This window comes from Erythrolamprus reginae, chromosome Z, assembly GCF_031021105.1.
Source record: "Erythrolamprus reginae isolate rEryReg1 chromosome Z, rEryReg1.hap1, whole genome shotgun sequence".
NCBI classification, from domain to species: domain Eukaryota; kingdom Metazoa; phylum Chordata; class Lepidosauria; order Squamata; family Dipsadidae; genus Erythrolamprus; species Erythrolamprus reginae.
In genome coordinates, this window is record NC_091963.1 from 125,840,992 (window position 1) to 125,863,673 (window position 22,682).

Consider the following 22,682-nt stretch of genomic DNA (forward strand, 5'->3'; position numbering starts at 1 on the left):
GAACAATAATTTCATAAGCATATAGTTGTGTTGACAATCCCAAGGACACTGTACATTTCCTCAGGTCCAATAGGGAAAATCTGCTCCAACATAATAGGATGTCTAATCCCTAGGTTTATGAACTTCTTCTATATTTTGACTCTAACTGAAAGCAAATTGGAACAATTCTATCTATCAGAAGTTTCATAAATTCCTCACACAGCTCTGGAGATGATTGTCTAATCCCTCTTTCCTGAAGAAGAGCAGATGATCTTGAAAAGGCTAAAGTGGCACTCTGCAAATACAATAAGTGTGGAGTATTACTGGCATTTTGTTGCTCTAATTACCTTAATGAGATGGGCCTAAATAGCAGTTCTGATCTATCTTCGGTGGGATTCATCCTTTTGTTTTCCTAAGGCTGCTTATTCTCTAACCAACTCTATCATTTTCAAAACTATCAAGTCCTTCATGAATCAAGGGAATATAAGGAGTGATCAACCAGAAGAGAGTGTTCAGTCATGATTCTATCCAAGCCTTCTGCTACTATCTTAATTTACAGTGCCCAGAATGAAATAGCAGTATCCCAGGCTCTTTATGATCTGGATGAGAATAGTAATCATCTATTATTATAATCATGGCCTCTTTAGTATCCTTGTCTATAGAAATTCCGAAAGCATATACTGATATATTTTGGAACTTTAAAAAAAAGTTTATTTAAGCTTTCATTATTTAAAACAGAAAGTCAAATCATTGTTCTTACAGATCCAATACCGTTTCTGTTATCGCATCATTATTACAATTCCTTCCATTGTGTCATGAGCAAACCAAATACAGTACAAATAAAATTCTTATATAAATATATAATGGAATGTTGATATTTCTTAGTCTTTTGCATTTACACCTATACTCTAGATTGTCAATTTTGTTTTTTTATTGCGGATCCATCTATACCATTTTCCCCATATTTCTTTATTTTCTTATTCCTTTTATTTCATTTGTCATTATGTCCACTTCGTCACAACTGAATTTTTTTTCAATAATTAAGTTTTCCGATGGGGTATATTCTTTCTTCCATACTTGTGCTATTGAGATTCTGACCGCGGTAACTATGTGCGTCATTAGATAGAGCTTTTCTCTGGGATAACGTCTTTCCCAAATGCCCAGGAGCATGCCTTCTGGGGAGTATTCAATTTCCTCTTCCAATATTTCTCTAAGCTACCTATGTGTGGCTTTCCATATAATTTGGATTTTGGGGCATGACCCCCCCCCCATGTGAAAAAAAGTTCCTGGGTTTTTCTTGCATTTCCAACATGTGTCTTTGAGGTTGGGGTAGATTTTAGCTAGTGTTTGTGGAGGCAAATACCATCTATAAAGAAGTTTATAAAAGTTTTCTTTGTAAGCTGCTGACAGTGTAATTTTGCAGATGTTGTTCCAAGCTCTCTCCCAGTCAATTAAGTGTATGTTGTGTTGGACATTTTTGGCCCATGCAATCATAGGTTCTTTGACAGTGTCTTCTATCTTATCTGTTTCTAACATATATACATATAATTTCCTGATTAATTTATCATCTTGTCCTATGAGTATCTTATTTATTTTATTTATTTATTTATTAGATTCATATGCCGCCCCTCTCCATAGACTCAGGGCAGCTAACAACAATAATAAAACAGCATATGACAAATCTAATATTAAAATAACTAAAAAACATTATTAAAACCAAACATACACACAAACATACCATCCATAAATTGAACAGGCCTAGGGGGGAAGGAATATCTCAATTCCCCCATGCCTGATGACAGAGGTGGGTTTTAAGGAGCTTACGAAAGGCAAGGAGGGTGGGCAACTCTGATCTCTGGGGGGGACCCTGGTTCCAGAGGGTCGGGGCCACCACAGAGAAGACTCTTCCCCTGGGTCCCACCCAACAACATTGTTTAGTTGATGGGAACAGGGGAAGGCCAACTCTGTGGGACCTAACTGGTCACTGGGATTTGTGCAGCAGAAGGCAGTCCCGAAGATATTCTGGTCTGATGCCATGAAGGGCTTCATAGGTCATAACCAACACTTTGAATTGTGACTGGAAACTGATCGGCAACCAATGCAAACTGCAGAGTGTTGGTGTAACATGGGCATACCTAGGGAAGCCCATGATTGCTCTCACAGCTGCATTCTGCACGATCTGAAGTTTCTGAACACTTTTCAAAAGTAGCCCCATGTAGAGAGTGTTACAGTAGTCGAGCCTCGAGGTGATGAGTGACTGTGAGCAGTGACTCCCGGTCCAAATAGGGCCGTAACTGGTGCACCAGGCGAAGCTGGGCAAACGCCCCCCTCGCCACAGCTGAAAGATGTTTCTCTAATGTGAGCTGTGGATCAAGGAGGACACCCAAGTTGCAAACCCTCTCTGAGGGGGGTCAATAATTCCCCCCCAGGGTGATGGATGGTCAGATGAGATTGTCCTTGGGAGGCAAAACCCACAGCCACTCTGACTTATCAGAGTTGAGTTTGAGTCTGTTGATACCCATCCAGACCCCAACAGCCTCCAGGCACCGGCACATCACATCCACTGCTTCATTGACTGGACATGGGGTGGAGATGTACAACTGGGTACCATCTGTATACTGATGATACCTCACCTCGTGTCCTTGGATGATCTCGCCCAGCGGTTTCATGTAGATGTTAAATAGCAGGGGGGAGAGGGCCGACCCCTGAGGCAGCCCACAAGGAGAAACCTAGAAGTTGACCTCTGACCCCCCACTAACACAGACTGCGACTGACCGGAGAGGTAAGAGGAGAACCACTGAAGAACAGTGCCTCCCACTCCCAACCCCTAAAGCCAGCGCAGAAGGATACCATGGTCGATGGTATCGAAAGCCACTGAGAGGTCTAGAAGCACCAGGGCAGAGGATAAACCCCTGTCCTGGGCCCACCAGAGATCATCGATCAACGCAACCAAAGCAGTTTTCGTGCTGTAGCCGGGCCTGAATCCTGACTTTTGAGGGCCTAAATAATCAGCTTCTTCCAAGGACCGCTGGAGCTAGATCGCCACCACCTTCTCAACAACCTTCCCCATGAAGGGAAGGTTGGAGACTGGCCGATGGTTGTTAAGAATGGCTGGGTCCAGGGAAGGCTTCTTGAGGAGGGGGCGCACAAGTGCATCCTTGTAGGGATCCAGAAAGGGCCCCCTCCTCAAAGAAGCATTGACAATCTCCTGGACCCAGCTCCGTGTCACCTCCCTACCGGTCAAAACCAGCCAGGAGGGACACTGATCGTCTACGTAGGCCTGTAATTTGAATTCTTCCATTTTAACTTTGATTCCTTTTATTTCATTATTATTTTGTATTTTGTTAAGTAATATTTTCTATGTAAGAATAAACAAGAGGGGGGACATCGGCAACCCTGACATACCCCTTTCTTGATCTTAAATGCTTCCATCAAATCATTATTAATTGTCACCCTGGCTGTTTGGGTAGTGTATATGTTTTGGATTGTTCCCTGCTCAGTTCCAATAAATATTGCCAGGCCTTTTGGGCATCTGAGAAGGCTAGGGTAACTTGCGTACCTGGGTGGGCCTTGCAAAATTCCAAAATGCTTAATTTGTCTGTATGGTAGGAAGCCACATTGATCTATATTGATAATTTTATTTAATATTTTTTTTAAGTCTTTCCACTAATATTGACATAAAGATTTTGTAGTCTGCATTTAAGAGCAAGATTGGCCTATAGTTTTTGATTTTGTCTTTTTCTTGCCCTTCTTTTGGAATAACAGTTATGTATGATCCCCCCCAAGTCTCAGGGATGTTAGCTTCTACTAAGATTTTATTGAAAGTTTCTAGTAAAATGGGTTTGAGGGTTTCATTATTATTTTTTCCCTGGGAAACCGTCTGGGCCAGAGGATTTTTCCAGTTTTTTGTTTTTTAAGGGCTTGCTGAAGTTCTTGAATAGTAATATTATTGTTTAACATATCTTTGTCTGAGTCTTTAATCTGTAACGTATTATTTTCCTGTAGGTATTTTATAATATTTGAATTTTCTATTAAGTCCTACATATATAGGTTTTTATAGAAATCTAATATTATTTCTTTTTTCTGTTGTTCCAAGGATTGTGTTACTCCATTTTTATCTACTAATTGATAAATTAATCTGTCACTTTTGATCTTTTTAATCTTTTGGGCCAGCCATCTCCCTGGTTTATTAGCTCTCTCAAAATATATCTGTTTTGTTTGTTTTATATTTCTGATGCTTTCCTGTTCTATGACATTTATTTTATTCACCATGCACTGTTTTATGTTGTGTGTATATTAAACTTGTTAAAAATCAATAAAAATATATTTTTTAAAAAAGACATTCACTTTATGTCTAGTTTCCTTCAGGTGGTTACGTATCGTAGAATCTGATGGATTGTGTTGAAGATTCCTTTCTAATCTCATGATATCCTTTATATATGAATTATAAGCTTCCTTATCTTGTTTTTCTTATTAACCATGTAGTCTATTGTTAAGCCTCTAATGTATGCCTTTAATGTGTCCCAGAGATTTTGGGCTGTTGTTGGTTGTTTTTTATTTTCTGCGAGGAAGAGTTCTGTTTCCTTATTAATAATTAATCATATTTTGGAACTATTAATTCAGATATCAGACACTTGTTTTTCTTTTTGGATCATATATGTCTACTTAACTTTTTCTCCCTATTTATCTATCTAATTTTTACTGCCATAGTTCCCAACTCTCTCTTCCAAATATGAAAGCCATTTTTACTACCGCATGGTTCCAGGTGAAGAGCTGTATTACTGGGCAATCATTCAACTACTTATGCACTTCAGGTGGACGTGGGTTGGGGTACTTGGATCAATATCTAACACTCTAATGTATTCAAAGTTTTATCCCTATGGCATCTGCATTGCCTTCTTTGAAAAATTCAAACCACTTTACATCAACAATTTTCTTGATAATCTGAAATGGCTTGTTGAAACCTTTCACCTTCTTATTAAAAGCAATGCCAATGCTGTAATACTGGATGATGAGAATCTTTTAAATGTAAGATGGTTGTTACGCCTACCTGAAATGGAAATAGTTTCTATAAAGCCTAAAGGTAAGGTGTGGATTGTGGCTTTCCAAACAGATCTTGCATCATTCTTTTATCAAAAAAGCTGGGATGTCCAAGTCCTCCATGGTGCTTTGACCTTTGCAACTTATTCAAGTGAAATTACAGGATTCCAACGTTTTCTCCAGACAAGAAACCATTTCTCATCAAAGGAAGATGGCTTTGTCAAAAATGTGTGGGAGCAAGCTTTTGGCTGTGTGTTTCCAAATCTATCTGAGAATGAGGAAACTGAGGATGTCTGTACAGGAAAGGAAAAATTGGAGAGCCTTCCTGGGGCTTTTTTTGAAATGAGGATGATTGGTCATAGTTACAGTATATACAATGCAGTGTATGTTGTGGCACATGCTCTACATGCCATGATATTTGGCCAACAACATAGCAGAGAGCTGAATGGCAGAACACTCAATCTTCAGGATCTCCATCCATGGCAGGTAATTTGATGAATAATCATATGTTAGAATGGAATATAAATTGAACTGATTTTCTAGTATCTCACATCGTCCTGAACAGCCAGAATTACATGGAAAATTAGTTAGAACTTCTATGTTTATTTGTTACCTCTCTCTAACTTTTTGGTGGATTTGTTTTGTTTTTCTATTCCAATACAGTATTTGCAATAGTCCAAATCTGGAACAGAATCTGAAAATCTGCAGAATATTTCTCTTTAAAACTGTTTTCTCTTGGTTTTCTGATTCTTTGTGATGTACAGTCTTTTTTGTTTGTTTGTTTGAGAACAGTCTGGTCTGTATATTTTTTAATTTTTTATAGTTTTTGAATAAGTTCACATAAAACAAAACAGACATACAACAAACTTTTGTGGCATTTATAGCCCCTTTTATGTCAGAAGCTATTATCGGATATATGTACATTATACATTGCTTTACTAATGTTATGACTGCATAATCCTTACTATAAATAAAATTACTTCTTATATTTCTTCACCCAGAGGGTCATTGGTTTATGGAATTCACTTTCAGAAGAGGTCATGACAGCTGTCAGCCTGGATAGTTTCAAGGCAGCATTAGACAAATTCATGGATGCCAAGTGTATCAGTGGTTATTGAAACGGATGTCAAAGTGCCGCCTCTATGTTGCTTGAGGCAGGCAGGATTCCCTTGGGTACCATTTGTTGGGAGCCAAGGGAAAAGGAGGGCTTTTCCCTCGCTTTTGGCTCAAGATCCTCATGTACAATTGGTGGGCCACTGTGTGATACAGAATGCTGGACTCAATGGGCTTTGGCCCAATTCAACATGGCTCTTTTTATGTTCTTAACTAAATAACTTATATTTTGTATATTAATACAAAAATTTCTGGTTTTCTGGGGCTGAAATATTTTTACTTTTTGAAAATTAATAGAATATAAGAGTCTATAGTCTCTAGACTTTGGATAAAGAACCACAGAAAACCATTTTGTAGAGGAATATTAGTACCCTCGAGTAGGGACAGTCTGTGGCAACATATTTAAATGATTCAAGTAAAAAGGCTAATATGGTATCACATAGTTCTATTTATTAATCATTCTTTTGCCCATTTTTTCAGCTTCATTCCTTTTTGGAAAGAGTTTCATTTAACAACATTGTTGGGGATGAAATTTCCTTTTATGAGAATAGAGAACTGATTACAAAACTGGATCTGGAGAACTGGGTCATTTTCCCCAACCAGTCCTTTCATCGAGTGAAAGTTGGAAAGCTGGATCGCTGGGCTGTTGAAGATAAAAAAATCACCATTTTTGAGGAAGCCATCACTTGGCCCAGCACTTTCAACCAAGTATGTTCTGAATGTAGATGATTTTGTCTAAAATATTGGAAATTATATCCAAGGAGTAGCCTGACATTATTTAACATAAAAATAGTATGATGTGTTGAAATGAATTGTCAGCAAGATAAAAAATTCAAAATTTCTGAAAATCAATAACCAATGAGTTATTTAAATTAGTATTGTTTTTCCAAGCTTAAAAAAAAGCGTTTGTTTACAAGTTTAAAAAGACATGAAAGATATGTAAACTATTTAGACCAACAGTGTTTTAAAGATTGAAGGCTGCTGAAGAGCAATGGTCATGAAGTTAACTGAGGAATAAAGCTAACTAATAGGCATGAAGCTAACTGAGTTACTTTGGCCTTTTCATTATTGCTGAGCCACCACCTTCTCAACAACCTTCCACATAAAGAGAAGGTTGGAGACTGGGCGATAGTTGTTGAGAATGGCTAGGTCCAGGGAAGGCTTCTTGAGGAGGGGACGCACAAGTGCCTCCTTGTAGGGAGCCAGGAAGGACCCCCTCCCCAAAGAAGCATTGCCAATCTGCTGGATCCAGCTCCGTGTCACCTCCCTGCTGGCTAAAACCAACCAGGAGAGACACGGATCCAGTAAACAGGTGGCAGAACTCACAGCTCCAATGGCTTTGTCCACTTCATCAGGTGTCACCACATCAAACTATTCCCAGGTAGATGGACAAGTACAGGCCCCAGTCACCTCGACTGACTCATTGTCAGTTGACTCTGTTATCCAATCAGAGTCGACGGAGTCAAGGTCTGTCGGAATATGAGTGACTTTATCAGCGAAAAATGTGTTAAAATCCTCAGCACTACTCTACAAGGGCAAGCGGGTCACCCTAAACAGAGTGGCCGGGCAAGATTCCACTGATGCAATCAAGGCGGCATGATACGCGCATTTTGCTGCCTTGAGCGCTACTTTGTAAGTATTAATATGAGCTTTTACAAGTGTTTGATCGGATTCGGACTTACTCTTCCTCCATCGCATCTCTAGACGTCACTTCTGATGTCTCAACTCCCGGAGCTCCTCATTCAACCAGGGAGCTCTACAGGGTCTAATGCCAGAGAGAGGTCGCAACGGTGCAATCTGGTCAAGAGCCTCTGCCCCGGCCTTGTTCCAGGTTTCAGCAAGAGACTCTGCCGAACTGTGGACGAGTGCATCTGGAATAACCCCAAGAGCCCTCTGGGTCCATCAGGTGTCTGGGGCAGAACCACCTAGTCAGTTCCGCCTCCCTGCGGGGAAGGATTGGAGCCGTCAAAGTCAAGCCGTAATACGAAATGGTCTGACCATGGCAAAGGCAACACTTCTAAGCCCCTTGGTCTCAGACTATTACTCAATTGCTCAGAGAGGAATACCATGCCGGGTGTGTGCCCCCCTCTCATGAGTTGGACTCTGTACTACTTGAGTCAGGTCCATGGCTGTCATCGTGGCCATGAACTCCTGCTCTAGGCCAGAGGTTTTGCTGAGCGACGGTAGGTTACAGTCCCCCAAGACAATAAGTCTGGGAAACCCCACCGCCAGCCCGGCTGCCTCCTCGAGCAGCACAGGCAGGGCTGTTGACATGCAGCTTGGAGGCAGGTATGTGAGCAACAAGCCCACCTGAACCTCTAACTCCAATTTCACTAGGAGGGACTCACAAACCACAATCTCTGGAGCAATGAGTCTATGCAGGCAAAGACTCTCCCTGGCTATAATAGCCACTACCCGCTTCCCTGGGGTCGAGGCTGATGCCATACCTGAAACCCAGCTGGGCAAATTTCAGAGAGAGGAACTCCTCCCTCTGGGCCCAGCCAGGTTTCAGCCATACATGCAATGTACTCTACATGGGATTGCCACTGAAACTTCAATTGTTCCAGAATTTATTTATTTATTTAATTGGATTTGTATTCCACCCCTCTCCAGGGCAGCTCACAGTATATACAAAGTATATACACAGTATATACAAAGACACAATAGTACAATTAATCCAATTAATATACATAAAATTAATATTTAAAAATTCTAACTTTAAAAACTTTCAGCAACATTCATTCAATAAATCATACTAAAAGAATTCGTTCATCAGGGGGAAGATATAATAGTAGTAGTAGTAGTAGTAGTAGTAGTAGTAGTAGTAGTAGTATAATTGTAATTACAATTACAATTACAATTACAATTACAATTACTATTACTATTGTTATTGTTATTGTTATTGTTATTGTTATTGTTATTGTTATTGTTATTGTTATTGTTATTGTTATTGTTATTGTTATTGTTATTGTTATTGTTATTGTTATTATTATTATTATTATTATTATTATTATTATTATTAAAATTTGTATGCCGCTCTCTCCGGCGACTTGGAGTGGCTCACTACAATAATAAACAGTGTACAAATTCAATACTTTAAAAAAACAATTAAAAACCCTTGTCATTAAAATAGTCACACAACCTAATCAAACCATACATAAATCGTAAAAGCTAGGGGGTATATCAATTTCTCCATGCCTGGCAACATAGGTGGGTTTTCAACAACTTGCGAAAAGCGAGGAGGGTGTGGGCAGTGCTTAGTCGACAGGACCCGGAGAAGGCTAACTCTGTGGGACCTAATTGGCCACTGGGATTCATGCGGCAGAAGACAGTCCCGAAGGTATTCTGGTCCAATACCATGTAAGGCTTTATAGGTCATTACCATCACTTTGAATTGATACCGGAAACTGATTGGCTGCCAGTGCAGGCCGCGGAGACATGGGCATATCTAGGAAAGCCCATGATTGCTCTCACGGCGCATTCTGCACGATCTGACGTTTCTGAAGATTCTTCAAAGGTAGCCCCACGTAGAGAGCATTGCAGTAGTCGAACCTTGAGGTGATGAGGGCATGAGTGACTGTGAGCAGAGACTCCCTGTCCAAATAGGGCTGCAACTGGTGCACCAGGTGAACCTGAGCAAACTCCCTCCTCACCACAGCCAAATTATGTTAGATGTGGATCGAGGAGGACGCCCAAGTTGCAGACCCTCTCCAAGGGGGTCAATAATTCCCCCCCCCAGGGTAATGGACAGACAGATGGAATTGTCCTTGGGAGGCAAAACTCACAGCCACTCCGTCTTGTCCGGGTTGAGTTTGTGCTTGTTGACACCCATCCAGACCCCAACAGCCTCCAGGCACCGGCACATCACTTCCACTGCTTCACTGACTAGATACAGGGTGGAGATGTATAGCTGAATATCATTAGCGTACTGATGATCCCTCACCCCAGGCCCTTGGATGATCTCACCCAGAGGTTTCATGTAGATATTGAATAGCAGGGGGGAGAGAACCGACCCCTGAGGCACCCCACAAAGGAGAGACCCAGAGATTGACCTCTGACCTCCCACTTACACCAACTGCAATTGACCGGAGATGTAGGAGGAAAGCCACTGCAGAACCGTGCCTCCCACTCCCACCAACTGGCTTAGAAGGATACCACAGTTGATGGTATCGAAAGCTGCTGAGAGGTCGAGGAGCACCAGGACAGAGGATAGACCCCTGTCCTGGGCCCTCCAGGGATCATCCATCTGCATTGCCAAAGCAGTTTCTGTGCTATAGCTAGGCCTGAATCCTGACTGCTGAGGGCCTAGATAATCAGCTTCTTCCAAGGACCACTGGAGCTGGAGCAACACCACTTTCTCAACAACCATCCCCATAAAGGGAAGGTTGGAGACTGGGCTATAGTTGTTGAGAAATGGCTGGGTCCAGGGAAGGCTTCTTGAGGAGGGGGTGCACAAGTGCTTCCTTGTAGGGAGCCGGGAAGGACACCCTACCCAAAGAAGCGTTGACAATCTCCTGGACCCAGCTCCTTGTCATCTCCCTGCTGGCCGAAACCAGCCAGGAGGGACATGGATCCAGTAAACAGGTGGCAGAATTCACAGCTCCAATGGCCTTGTTCACTTCATCAGGTGTCACCAGATCAAACTTTTCCCAGACAGATGGACAAGGACAGGCCCCGGTCACCTCAACTGACTCATTGTCAGCTGACACTGCTATCCAATCGGAGTCAAAGTCCATCAGAATATGAGTGACTTTATCAGCAAAAAATGAGTTAAAGTCCTTGGCACTACTCACCCAACCCCTCTGTTCAGGGTGATCCGCTCTCTTCTCCCTGATTAAGAAGAGAGCGGATCACCCTGAACAGAGCAGCTGGGTGGGATTCCGCTGATGCAATCAAGGTGGCATGATACGTGTATCTTGCTGCCTTGAGTGCCACTTTCGATCAGACTCAGATTTACTTTTCACTTCTCCAGACATCTCTTCTGGCTTTTCAACACCCCAAGTTCCTCGGTAAACCAAGGAGCTCTCCGGGATCTAGTGCAGAGGTCACAACGGCGCAATCCGGTCAAGAGCCTCCATTGCAGCCTTATTCCAGACCATGGCCAGAGACTCTGCCAAACTGTGTACGAGTAAATCTGGTAGGACTGCAAGCGCCCTCTGAAAAGCTTCTGGATCCATTAGGCATCTGGGGCCGAACCACCTAATTGGTTCTGCCTCCCTGTGGGGGAGGATTGGAGCCTCAAAGTCAAGCTGTAGTAGAAAATGGTCTGACCATGTCAAAGGCAAAACATCTAACCCCTTAGTCTCAGACCATCACTTAATTGCTCTGAGAGAAATATCATGTCGGGTGCGTGTCCCAACTCATGAGTTGGACCCTGAACTACTTGTGTCAGGTCCATGGCTGTCATGGTGGCCATGAACTCCTGTGCCAACCCAGAGGATTCATCGAGTGATGGTAGATTAAAGTTCCCCATGACAATAAGTCTGGGGAACTCCATCACCAACCTGACTACTTCCTCGAGTAGCACAGGCAGGGCTATTGACACGCAGCTGGGAAGCAGGTACATGAGCAACAATCCCACCTGAGCCCTTAGGCCCAGCTTCACCAAGAGGGACTCATAACCTGCAATCTCAGAAGCAATGAGTCTACGCAGACAAAAAGTCTTCTTGGCTATAATAGCTTCTCCCAACCCCCCCTCCTTCCCTGGGATTGTGGTTGATGCCATACCTGAAACCCAGCTGGGAAAATTTCAGAGAGAGGAACTCCTCCCTCTGGGCCCAGCCAGGTTTCAGTCACACATACCAGGTCGGCCTTCTCATCCAGGATCAAATCCCGGATGAGGAGAGCCTTGTTTACCACTGACCTGGCATTGAGTAGCACCAGCTTGAGCCCAGGGCCCAGATTACACTTGTCACCAGTACCTTGGGTTGAACTCAAGTGGCCAGAACAATGGATGGCTTACAAGCAGCGATCCCGTCTTCCCCCAGAATGGCTTGCCCCATGGCTCCCGCCATATCTGCCTCTCCTCAGCAGCACCAGGATCTTCTGGCCCTCTACCACCCCAGAGATAGCCTCCTCCATTCCTCCTGTCTCTTCGTCACCAGATAAGCTAACCTTCCCATCTATACTGTATCCATTCTTTTAATACATACTATCCCACTCATCCCAGGTTTCCCAAGTATCAATCATTAAAAAAAACCCTAATAATTGAATTCAAACAGCAAAAGACATTAAAACTAAAAAACCCATCAACAATTAATACTATTATTAATTATCTAAAGACACAGTAGTAAATATACATTTAATATTATACCATATTAAAACTCTCCACTCAATCAATCTATCTAACTAACTCATTCATACACATTCTTCTGGATTAATTAAAAGTACTATAATTAATTAATTAATTAATTAAGAAAACATTTACCCCCCCTTAAAACTAGAAAATTAGACATATGGTAAATAAATTAAGAACAAGACTTAAAACAGTGCTATAAAAGATGTTAAAAATTTTCAATATCACTAAAGTTGTTAAAATATGTTAGATGGAATATTAAAAAACAGAAACTTCAGTCCTTCAAGGAAAGTCCACTGATATTGTCTTTCTCTTGAGGCTTTATTTCCTCCCCCTCTTAAAGTTTTAAAGGTGGAAATATAATGAAGGGGGACAAAATTGTCAATGACATCATCTTTCTGGCCCATAAACCACATAAACCCCTATAGTTAAAATCCTGCCAGGGGGTGGTTAATGTAGTAAGAAGCACCTAAAGGTAGACCAGCGTAGGCCAGGTGGGAGGGGGTAGTTGTTCCAACATCCAACAGTTTCCCAATGCCAGGCACTCTCACTGTCCAGCAATTGGGTCCAGTCATTGTGGTTGCTCCCACAAGTCCACACTTGACCTCAACTCTTCCAGGGGTGTCCTCTCCCCCCGAGGCAACCTCTCTCACCAGCTGTCTCAGGACTCAATAGATCCACCCGTCTGATCCACCCATTGCAATGCAGGTCTCCCAGCTCACCTGCTCATCTCGGCATCTCTTCCTCCTGCTTTTCTCCTCAACTGACACTCCTCGTTCAGCTTGGCTGGTGACAAAGATTAGGCCTGGCAACTAAGACGAGTTTTTAAACTCTTTCAGAAGGCAAGGAGGTTGGGGGCAGCGCGAATCTTCAGGGGGAGCTGATTCCAGAGGGCCAGGGCCCCTACAGAGAAGGCTCTTCCCCTAGGTCCCACCAGCTGACATTGTTTGGTCGATAGGACCCTAAGGAGACACCTCTGTGGGACCTTACCGGTCGCTGGGATTCATGTGGCAGAAGACGGTCTCGGAGATAGTCTGGTCCTATGCCATGTAGGGCTTTATAGGTCATAACCAACACTTTGAATTGTGTCCAGAAACAGATCGGTAGCCGATGCAGTCCGCGGAGTGATGATGAGATATGGGCATGTCTTGGAAGGCCCAAAACTGCTTGTTTGGCTGCATTTTGGATGATCTGAAGTTTCTGAACACTCTTCAAAGGTAGCCCCATGTAGAGAACATTGCAGTACTTGAACCTTGAAGTGATAAGGGCATGAGTGATCGTGAGCAAAGACTCCCTGTCCAAATAGGGCCAGAACTGGTGCACCAGGCGGACCTGGGCAAACGCCCACCTCACCACAGCCAAAAGATGGTGTTCTAAAGTCAGCTGTGGTTCAAGAAGGATGCCAAAGTTGTGAACTCTTTCTGAGGGTGTCAATAATTCCCTCCCAGGGTAATGAATGGACAGATGGACATGTCCTTGGGAGGCAGTACCCACAGCCATTATGTTTTGTCTGGATTGAGTCTGAGCCTGTTGGCACCCATCCAGACCCTGACAGCCTCCAGACACTGGCACATCACTTCCACTGCTTCACTGAGTGGACACGGGGTGGAGATGTACGGCTGAGTTTCATCAGCTTACTGATGGTAACTCACCTGTGACCTTTGATGATCTCACCCAAATGTTCACAGAGTAATGGGGGCCATAAGTTTGTTCAGTTGTATCAGCTGCACTGCTTCCAATTTCTTTCTGGGTGCAAGGTTAATATTAAATAATACTAGTTAAAATTTACTTATTTAAATTCATCAACAGGGTTAAATATAAATTCTTTAAATATTGAAGGACATATTGCCCTATTCATCTCTCTATTAATTATCTAAAATATTAAAACATAAAATTATTTATTTAGTGCAACAAATTAATTTCTCATTATTCATTTTGTTGGCTAATAATACAGAATTCCTATTTGAAAATCTGGATTGTGAAGATAGTTTTCATTGCTCATAATTGCCTATTTGTTTATACATACATACATACAGTTTGTTTGTTTGTTTGTTTGTTTACTTACTTACTTACTTACTTACTTACTTACTTACTTACTTACTTACTTACTTACTTACTTATTTGATTAGATTTATATGTTGCCCCTTTCTGAAGACTCCGGCAACTTACAACATATAGGAAAAACAATAGAAATATCCTAAATCCAATTTTAAGCTTAAAACTAATCTAAAACCCAGGTTCCTTAAAAATCAGTCATTCCCATTCAAAACAATCAAATATACATTACATTCATTAGTCAGGGGACTAACATCTAATGTCCCCAGGCCTGTCAGCACAAATGGGTCTTCAAATTCTTGTGGAAGGTGAGGAGGGTGGGGGTGGTACAAATATCTGGGGGGAGCTAGTTTCAGAGGGCCAGAGACCCCAGAGAGAAGGCTCTTCCCCTAGGCCCCACCAGGTGACATTGTCTAGTTGATGGGACCTGGAGAAGGCCGACTCTGTGGGACCTGACCAGTCACTGGGGCCTATGCAACAGAAAGCAGTCTTATAAGTAATCTGGTCCAATGCCATGTAAAGCTTTTTAGGTCATAACCAACACTTTGAATTGCGTTGGGAAACTAATCGGCAACCAATGCAGCCCATATCTGTCATATCTTTTCAATATGATGTCTTATACCTCTAGAATCATCACGAATCACCTAGATTATATGTCTAGAATCATTTTATTTAAATAATTTTGAAAAAAATATTTTCTCATTCTTTAATATTATTTAAGATTTCTATGTTATTCAAAAATAAAAATTGATACTTTTCTCTCTGTTTAAAAATATGTATATACAGTTTTGCTGAGTCCCACTAAAATAATTTCACACTTGGGAGTGATTTGATGATAATATATACTATCTATCATTTTAAAAGGAACAAAGTTAACTATAAAATTGGTAGAACTAAAAAAAACCAGTTTTCATGATAAGGTAGTTAAAAAATATATATAAATCCAAATTATTACATTAGCTTTTTTTTATTTGTAGAATAGCGATCAACCATGATTTTTCAACTTCCCACTCAAATACATGATTTGAATGCTAATATTTTCCTTCTTTCATTTATTGGTTAGACCCTGCCCATTTCCAAGTGCACTGAGAGCTGCCTCCCTGGTTATTTTAGGAAAAAGCAAGAAGAGAAGCCATTTTGCTGTTATGATTGCCTTCGATGTCCCAAAGAGAAAATATCAAGTCAGAATGGTAAGAGATAATATTAATCAAGCTGATACTTTTTAAATCAAGCTGATTAATAGTTCTGCAAGAAAATTCATGAAATGAAGATATAGATATAGGAACTGTATATGTAAGGTGACCAGATGTCCCGCTTTCCATGGGACAGTCACACTTTTTAGCAATTTGTCCCATGTCCCGGGGCATTTTTTAAAAGTCCAGATTTTTTGAAACAAGCCAATGGCTGGAGATTGCTGGACCTCTGCATCAGCCGATTTTGGGCAGCTTGGAAGCTGAGCTTTCTTCTTCATGGCTTCCAAGTTTTTCCCACAGGAGATTCTATTGCCGGTGCCAGGAAAAAACTTGGAAGCCGTGAAGAAGGAAGCTCAGCTTTTGGTCTCACAACTTTTTGATCTTCGCCCCCTCAGCCTCCCACAGACGTAGATTAACACATCCAGCACCCCTTCCCACATTTCTCCCCCCCTTTTATTTTTCTTTCTTTTTTTTTGCTCACTTTACCCCCCCCCCCTCTTCCTCTTCTACTCTTGCTCACTCCTCACCCCTGGCTCAACACCTTCCCGTGGCCACCACTGTGGGGCTGAGTCGCCCAGACAGGAGGGCTCGCTGGCCATGACATCAAAGGCGGGGGAAGGAAAGGGAAGTGCATCTGAGCCATTTGCCCCCTCCTCATCTGAAAGCCTGTCTGCTGTGCTTGAGGGTGGGTGGATGTACGGAGCAGCATTTGCGCCGGGCGGGAAAACCCGTCTGCTCTTTCCAAGCACCAGCTCGAAGTGGAGAGACTGAGCACACTCTCTCATTGATAGGGAGAGAGAGAGAGAAAGCAAGAGACAGAAAGAGTGAGAGAGAGAGAAAGAAAGAGAAAGAGTGAGAAAGAGAGAGAGCAAGATACAGACAACAAGAGCGAGAGAGAAAGAGAGAGAGAAAGAGAGAGAGAAAGCAAGATACAAAGAGAAAGAGAGAGAGAGCAAGAGAGAAAAAGAGTGAGAAAAGGAGAGAGAGCAAAAGAGAGAGAGAGCAAGAGGGAGAGGGAGAAAAAGAGAGAGAAAGTGAGAAAAAAAGAGAAAGCAAGAGAGAGAGCAAGAGACAGAGAACGAGAACGAGAGAGAAAAAGAAAGCAAGAAAGAGAGAAGGAGAAAAAGAGAGAGATAGAGAGTGAGAAAGAGAGAGCAAGAGGGGGAGAGAGAGCAGGAGAGAGAGCGAGAAAGAGAGAAAGAGCAAGAGAGAGGTAGCTATTTTTGTGGGGGGCTAAACTTTTTTTAGCCCCCCCCCCCGCTCAATGTTGTCCCTCTTTCCCAATCTTAAAATCTGGTCACTTTATGTATATGTCATTTTCATTTAGTGGTCAGACATTAAGTGAAGTTCATTCTCAGTGAAACCATAATTCTGTTTCTGTCTCTTTTCATTTTCTCTGAAGATCTTTAATAGTGTTAAATGTAAAAAATGATCACAAACTTACATTGCTGTCATAATTGTAAATGAGAACTACTGTACTGTTAGTGCTTTTTCTGCTCTCTCCCACACTTAGGAATACTCATTCCAGAGCTGGAATAATTAGTAACTGTATTTGCATTCATTAGAGATAAGTGATTGAAGGAGACTGCAGGCATACAATGGAGAAAACACTTTGAGAAAAGACAGTAGTGTTAGTTGTCTGACTAGCACGCTGATATCTGTGAGAACTGTGATACAAATTGGTTAGCATTTTGTCAATGTCTGGCAACAAAGTGTACCAAAATGAGGGTTCCAATCAAGGACAGGTTTCTTTTACCTTCCTATCTAATGCATTGAGTGCTTATTACAATGCTTCTGCATTTGTAGAGAGACAATTTTCCTTTTGTGCATGTGCAGAGAGCTGAAAAATTTCCAAAAATAATAAGAAAAAAAATGGAGACACATGGACCGGCAAAGATAGCACTGAAGCCATCACACCGAAATTGCGCAATTGGTGGACCACTCCTGGAGCATTGTACTGCACCAGTAGGAACCCACCTCTGCTTCCAATACACTAATTCAGGGAATATTTCTACTCTGCAAACAGAGAAAGGAAAAAAAATGGGTCAGACACTGTGTAATACCCATCAAAAGATATTTTGCCAAATACATGACTGAAAGAAAAATGCTGTAAAGGTTGTAAAAATGAGCATTTGTCAATTTTTTAGTCATCATAGCTCATAACATTTTAAAATCATTGCTGTTTGAGTCAGTTGCTAAATGAAGATTACCTATAAAGCATTCCATTTTTAAAAAACTGGGATTATATTTATTTTAATTTTATAGGTATAGGAAATGAAAGAAAATCCCAAAGCTTGAGTTTCCTCAGAGTTCCATTTTATTAGAGATACCATATTGATACCAATAGAGATATTGGCACATCTGGGAAAATCTGAATCAGAAAGCTTCAGGTTTTCCCCACACAAAAGAAAGTCCAAGTTCCTGCCCCAGTAATCACATGTCCATCACATTGTCCAGTCAATGCATTCTTCCCAACAGGAGATACCTCCCAGTCACACACACCCAGGTACAGGGTAAAAGTGACCTTGACTCTTGGAGAAAGGAATGTTATTTTGACTATATGTTCCCACTCATACAACCCCCCGTCCCATTTCCCACAGCACTAAATGTGGCAGGCATGAAGATCCAATGCCCAAGATGGCTTCCAGGCCTGATACTGATTTTCACAAAGGTTTCACCACAGGTTTCAAAAAGTTTCAGAATTTTTGCTTGTAAGAAGAATAGGGAACAACATTCCTCCTTTTCCTTCATATAAAATATAAAGTATATGGTATAAAAAGTGAAAAATATTGAACTTAAGTCATCTGATATGAAGACAATCCTACAACATTTAATATTATTGATATTATTTTGAATAATATTTTGCAGAAGCCCTTGCTGAAGATAGATGTAGCAATAAAAAAATAGCACAAATAATGATCTCCCAGAGACCAATAAGAACACACAGAGTTGGCCTCCTCCAGGTCCCATCCACTAAACAATGTAGGTTGGCGGAACCATGGGGGAGGGCCTTCTCTGTGGCTGCCTTGGCTCTATGGAACCAACTACCCCCTGATGTCTGTACTGCTCTCACCCTACTGGCTTTCCACAAGTTCACAAAGACCTGGCTTTGCCAGCAAGGCTGGGGTCCATGAATTATACATCTTTCATGGCCAAAGTGTATGAATGGTGTGTATTCATATGATTATGACTGTTTTATACTATGGGTTTTATTATGGGGTTTGTTTTAAATATTATATTCGACTTCTTTTTATTGTTTGTATCTTTTTATATTGTTTTATATTATTTTGTAAGTCCTTTGGGATTGGGCGGCATAGAAGTTGAATAAATAATAAAGTCATGAGTTATTAATATATCTTCCTTAACATGGAAATTCCAACCCCCCTGTGTTCCCTTAGGTGTCCCACCCCAAAAGAGTCTGCTCTAGGAAGACAGATTGAGTGCTGCTCCGGGTTTGGGGGGGGGGACCCAATGTAAAGGATACCGTGTAATATAACTGTACAATATATATAAATGTATCATTTAAATTCTAGACATGAATGACTGCATGAAATGCCCAGAAGATGAATATCCAAATAAGGATCAAGATTCATGTATTCCAAGGAAAATATCTTTCTTGTCCTATAAAGAACCAATGGGAATAGGTTTAGTTATTCTAGTACTTTTCTTTTCTCTCTGCACAATTGTGGTACTCACAACATTTTTAAAATATCACAATACTTCTATTGTCAAAGCCAATAACCGAAATCTCACCTACATCCTGCTCATCTCCCTCCTCTTCTGCTTTCTTTGCTCACTGCAATTTCTTGTTGTACCAGGCAATATAATATGTCTCCTACGACAAATTAGCTTTGGCATCATCTTCTCTGTGGCTGTGTCTTCTGTGCTGGCAAAAACCATCACTGTGGTTATAGCTTTCATGGCCACCAAGCCAGGATCTCAGATGAGGAAATGGGTGGGAAGAAGACTGGCACTCTCCATTGTTCTTTCTGGTTCTATCATTCAAATAGGTATCTGTATGGTGTGGCTATTAACATTTCCTCCCTTCCCTGATGTTGACCCCCATTATGAATTTGAGGCAATCATACTGCAATGCAATGAAGGCTCAGCTGTCATGTTTTACTGTGTCCTAGGGTACATGGGCTTTTTGGCAGCTGCCAGTTTCACAGTAGCTTATTTCTCCAGGAATCTCCCCAGCAGTTTCAATGAGACCAAATGTCTCACATTCAGCATGCTGGTTTTCTGCTGTGTGTGGCTCTCTTTTGTTCCATCCTACCTGAGCACCAAAGGCAAGTACATGGTGGCTGTGGAGATCTTCTCCATTTTGGCCTCTAGTGCTGGATTACTAGTCTGCATATATTTCCCCAAATGTTATATAATTATTTTTAAGCCAGAGCTAAACAACAAGGAACATTTAATAAAAAGAAAATAATAATAATACAGACAAAATTCTATTTAATTATTTTGCTCTTTTAGTATACCATGGGAACTTGGATGTTAGGAAACATCTTTGTGAGCACGATATTTACATTAGGCTGTTATTTTATTTAAAATTGTAGTCACTTGTTAAATTAAAATTCTAAGTGAACTAAGAATAATAACCACAGTCTCTGGTGGCGGTTCAGGTTTCCACCAATCTGTAGGCAGGGAAGGTTCTGCAGGATTTCTCAATGCATTCAATATTATGGTTTACTATATGATATTCTACATAATGATTATTATATGATATACAATATAATTGGCCAAAGTTGATAATAACTATGGACCACATTTGTGAGAGTCGTGTTCATGGAAATACTCAAGCTTCACCAACATGAGAATTTGAGATATGAAACCTAGATGGAACTCAACCAGAGTGGTAACCAAGTTACGTCTGCAGTTCCTTTTTTACCCAGGCTAAAGGTTTAGACTGCAGGAGCTGATTATCTGTTAAGATATTCATGAACTGGGAGAGACAATGAATAGGCATAGCAATTAAGTCAGCCAATGGGAGCTAACCACTTCTAAGTTTGTTCAGAGAATCAAAACTTGAATTTAAGCCTAAGACTGGGCATGGTTCAGCCTACTCAACTCTCTCTGCACTCTGTACTCTTTTACTCTAAACTCTGCTGAAATGAAACTAACTGTTCACTGCTGCCTGTAACTGATTCAAGAAGAATTCTATTTGTGGTATTGTAAATACATATATTACTCTGTTTATGAATCCAGCTGAATCAGTCATCTGCATATGCTTCTGGTTTTGATTTGCAAGTTTGCAACAAACTTTAATATTATTGAACACCCTGTGTTCAATATTTGGTGGATTCTGTGGAGAGCATTCTTAGAGGATTGTAATTCAGCCTGTCTATTGATTTAATTTCCTTGTTTTATATCTTTTTTATTTTGTGCAACATCAAGGATCTACTAGAGATAGTCAATCATTTTAAATTAATTAATAAACAAGTTATTTAAAAATTAGTGTTTCATTGCTTTCAAGAAACCTTTTCAGTGGCTTCTAAATTCACCCAAGACTGGGTTTGAAAGATTGATGTCAAGTGCAGGAAAGCAGGAGTCCTTGCAGTTCAAATGAATACATAGGGTTTTTTTCATATGTGAAAGTTCTTTACAATAATTTGAACTACTAATGATCAAAGTAATTTGGTGATCAAGTCAATAGAATTCAAGTTGAGCTAGATTTAGATTTCTTGTGGGCATCAAAGGATTGAAGACTGATGATGCTATTGAGCCTCCTGTTGGGCTTAGCTTAGACATATTCTACATAGCCTTGAAGAAAGGAGCTAAAGCAGGCAAGACTTTGTCAAAATCCCATAGCCAGCCCCAAAGGATCTCTTAAAAGGTCCAGGTCATATCTCCTTTAGCAGTGATGAATTTATTGCTGTTTGAACCCACCTGGAGGTCACTACATTTTCAACAATCAGGTGGGAGAAGGATCTAATTGACAGATAGTTTGTGTGAACAGCATCAACAGGATCAAACATTATTTACTCCCTGATTATGTCAAATGGATCTGCTTGGGTTCCAACTGATTTATTCAACTTTGTCTACTGGATGTTGCATGAAGTCCTCTGCACAGTTCTGACAATAACCATCCAAGTTCTCCTTCCAACAGACAAATTGTATGACTCTGAACAGTGTCGCGATGTGAGTGATTAATGTCCATTTGAACAGTAATCCATCGCGGAGGTGATGGACTGAGAGCCCAGTCATTTGTTCTCAAAGCAAGATTTCTTTTTATTATAAAAATACAAAACAAATATGTCACAAGGGACAAAGTAAAAAATACATCTTCACATGATGGAGGCTAGGACAGGAATGGTGAATAAAAGAACAACAGAGCATAAAGAAGGATATGAGGTATGATGATGTGGCAGAATATTACATCATAATAGGTGGATCTTAATGAAACACACACAGTTAACTATTTAATTACTGAATGTCTCTGAATTTCTCTGGGGCTGTCAATATTCAGCGTGACAAACAGGGCCAGTAGGTGATATGCTACAAAGGAAATAAGTGTGGAGAAAGTACTTTGTTGTGGCACTTATTGCTATAAAGCAGGTCTTAACCAATGTTCCCTCTAATTTTTTTTTGGTGTGGGCCAAAAAGTATAATATCTGAGTGGCGCATTTTCATGCCTGGGCACGGAATGGTTAGAAACAAAAGGGTGTCACATGACTTCAGGACAAATAGCAACAGTCATAATTGTGAAACGGCAGCCAAATTTTGATCCTGCAATCATCAGGCTGCTGCGAACGTCCTAAGTGTGAAAAAGGGGTATAAGTACTGATGGGCGAACCCGACAAAGTTCAGGTTCGGTGGATTCGGGTAAACTTTGCATAAAATTCAGGTGATGTCACCGAACCCGAACCCCAAACCTTTTGGGAATAGAGCCCCAGAGAAAGAAGGCGGCCCTGTGGTTGCCCACAAATTAAATTGAGAGACAGCACTAGTGGCTTTTCCTTGCATAGAAAAAGGAAGGGCAGAGAAAGAAGGTGGCCCTGTCATTA

The 22,682-nt window shown here is 41.0% G+C and overlaps 1 protein-coding gene across 1 annotated transcript; it reads left to right on the plus strand.

The window, feature by feature from the left end:
• Positions 1-19,210: 19,210 nt before the first annotated feature.
• Positions 19,211-20,107, plus strand: LOC139154092 (vomeronasal type-2 receptor 26-like). Its single transcript, XM_070728521.1, has one exon. It carries the CDS (start codon positions 19,211-19,213, stop codon positions 20,105-20,107), a length of 897 nt encoding a protein of 298 aa, XP_070584622.1.
• Positions 20,108-22,682: the final 2,575 nt, after the last annotated feature.

Coding starts and splice junctions, on each gene's coding strand:
- LOC139154092 (XM_070728521.1), top strand. CDS start 19,211: ATGAATGACTGCATGAAATGCCCAGAAGATGAATATCCAAATAAGGAT.